General features: G+C 50.0%; 1 pseudogene across 1 annotated transcript in view; it reads right to left on the reverse strand.

Moving 5' to 3' along the window:
- TEOVI_000743700:pseudogene overlaps window positions 1–1,338 on the reverse strand; it is a 1,510-nt pseudogene extending 172 nt beyond the window's left edge. Inside the window, exon 1 of the mRNA in view lies at window positions 1–1,338. Coding sequence covers window positions 1–1,338 — 1,338 coding nt within the window.
- Window positions 1,339–1,533: the final 195 nt, after the last annotated feature.

Raw genomic sequence — 1,533 nt, forward strand, 5'->3', positions numbered from 1 at the left:
CTCAGCTTTGGTTCCGTGTCTTGAACACCCAGCTGAAGCTGCTCCCTCTTTTGTTGCACCTTCTGTTTCTGTTCCTGCGTTTTCTGTTCCTGGTTTGGGTGTGCACTCCCCTTTCTCTTTGTCGTAGTCGCAGTGCTTGCTTGGACATTCTGCTGCGGTTTTGTTCTGTTTGGGGCAGATGCTATGGTGCTTGCTATCGTCTGCGCCGCTTGAAGTCGCTTTTGCCTTCTGCTCGAGGATAATTGGTAGATCTTCTCTGGTATATTCATTTTGCGCCGCATTTTTTAATCCTTCTAACTCGATCTTTAGTTGGTGTCGCCTGATGAGCTCTGCTTTGTATTTCCGGTGCAGCGCCGCTGCCGTTAACATATTGCTTACCCACGGAATGCTCGTAAAGCCTTTCTGCGGCGGTGTGTAGTAATTGTGATAGTCAACACAATTGTCGCTTGCGCTTGTTGTACAGGTCGTCCCGGTTGATGCGCCGAGTATTGTCGTCGTACTTGATCCCTTTTGGCGTCCGATCAGTCCTTGTATCGTGGCTAAGGCTACTGCTGCCTCGGTTGCTAGGTCGGTTACGTCGCCCATGTTGGGGCATAGCGCTGTTGTGTCCTTGATACGGTCGCCCGTGCCGTCGCCGACTGCTTTTGTGTGGCTGCCGAGTGGCCCGCACGCCGCGTTGGTGCTGTCTGAGCAGACGCACACTATGTCGTGGCCTAGTGCCAGTCCATTTTTGGCCTTCCCGCAATCCGTGCCCTTTGTCAGAGCGGTCCCCACTTTTTTGCAGGCTGATGTTTTCGAGTCGTATTTGAAGTCGTCTGCGATTACGCACATGGCAGTCTGCAGCACTGTGTTTATTGCCGTGATTATGTCTATGTCGCCGTCGGTTGCTGGTTTTTTGAGTTCATCGTTGATTGCTGTCGCTCGCTCTGCGATTTTTTGTATGACATGCCGCGATCGAGCGATTAAAGGACCGCCTTGCTGTAGAGGGTTTTTGTGTAGCCACTTTCCTTCCGTTGCATCCTTTGTGTGCTTTCTTTGCTCACGCCAACTTTCCCACTTGTGTTCCCAGTCTAGTTTGTTGTCTGCTGCTTTTAGCGTCTCCTTCATTTTGTCCCACTTCCCTTCAGGGTTAGGGGTGTCTAACAACGCTTTCCATTTGTCGTCGGCAATGCTCGCATTATAATAAAGTATTTCGAGATAGTTCGTGTCGTCGGCTGGTGGTGTGAACGTCTCTATTTGGCCCTTGCTGGCCACCCTCCAGACATCGCACAAGGCTAGGAATTCTGCTTGCGCGTCGCCGGCCGCCGCCGAAGCATGCCTGATAAACGGCAAAGCGACTTGCTATTTGCATGAAAAGAAACTTCATCGCATTTATGACTACATTCGAAAAGGGGAGAATATTTCTTGCCTTTTAAGTCGGTTTATTGAAATGTCTGATGCTTTTCTTGGATTCTTTCATATGGCTATGGGGTTGCTGGCAGCAATTATCATCCTTAATTTGCTCAAGGTTGACGAGCTCTGCAGGAAAATTGG

Source organism: Trypanosoma equiperdum (genome assembly GCF_001457755.1).
Source record: "Trypanosoma equiperdum strain OVI genome assembly, contig: ctg_1022, whole genome shotgun sequence".
Classification (NCBI taxonomy): domain Eukaryota; phylum Euglenozoa; class Kinetoplastea; order Trypanosomatida; family Trypanosomatidae; genus Trypanosoma; species Trypanosoma equiperdum.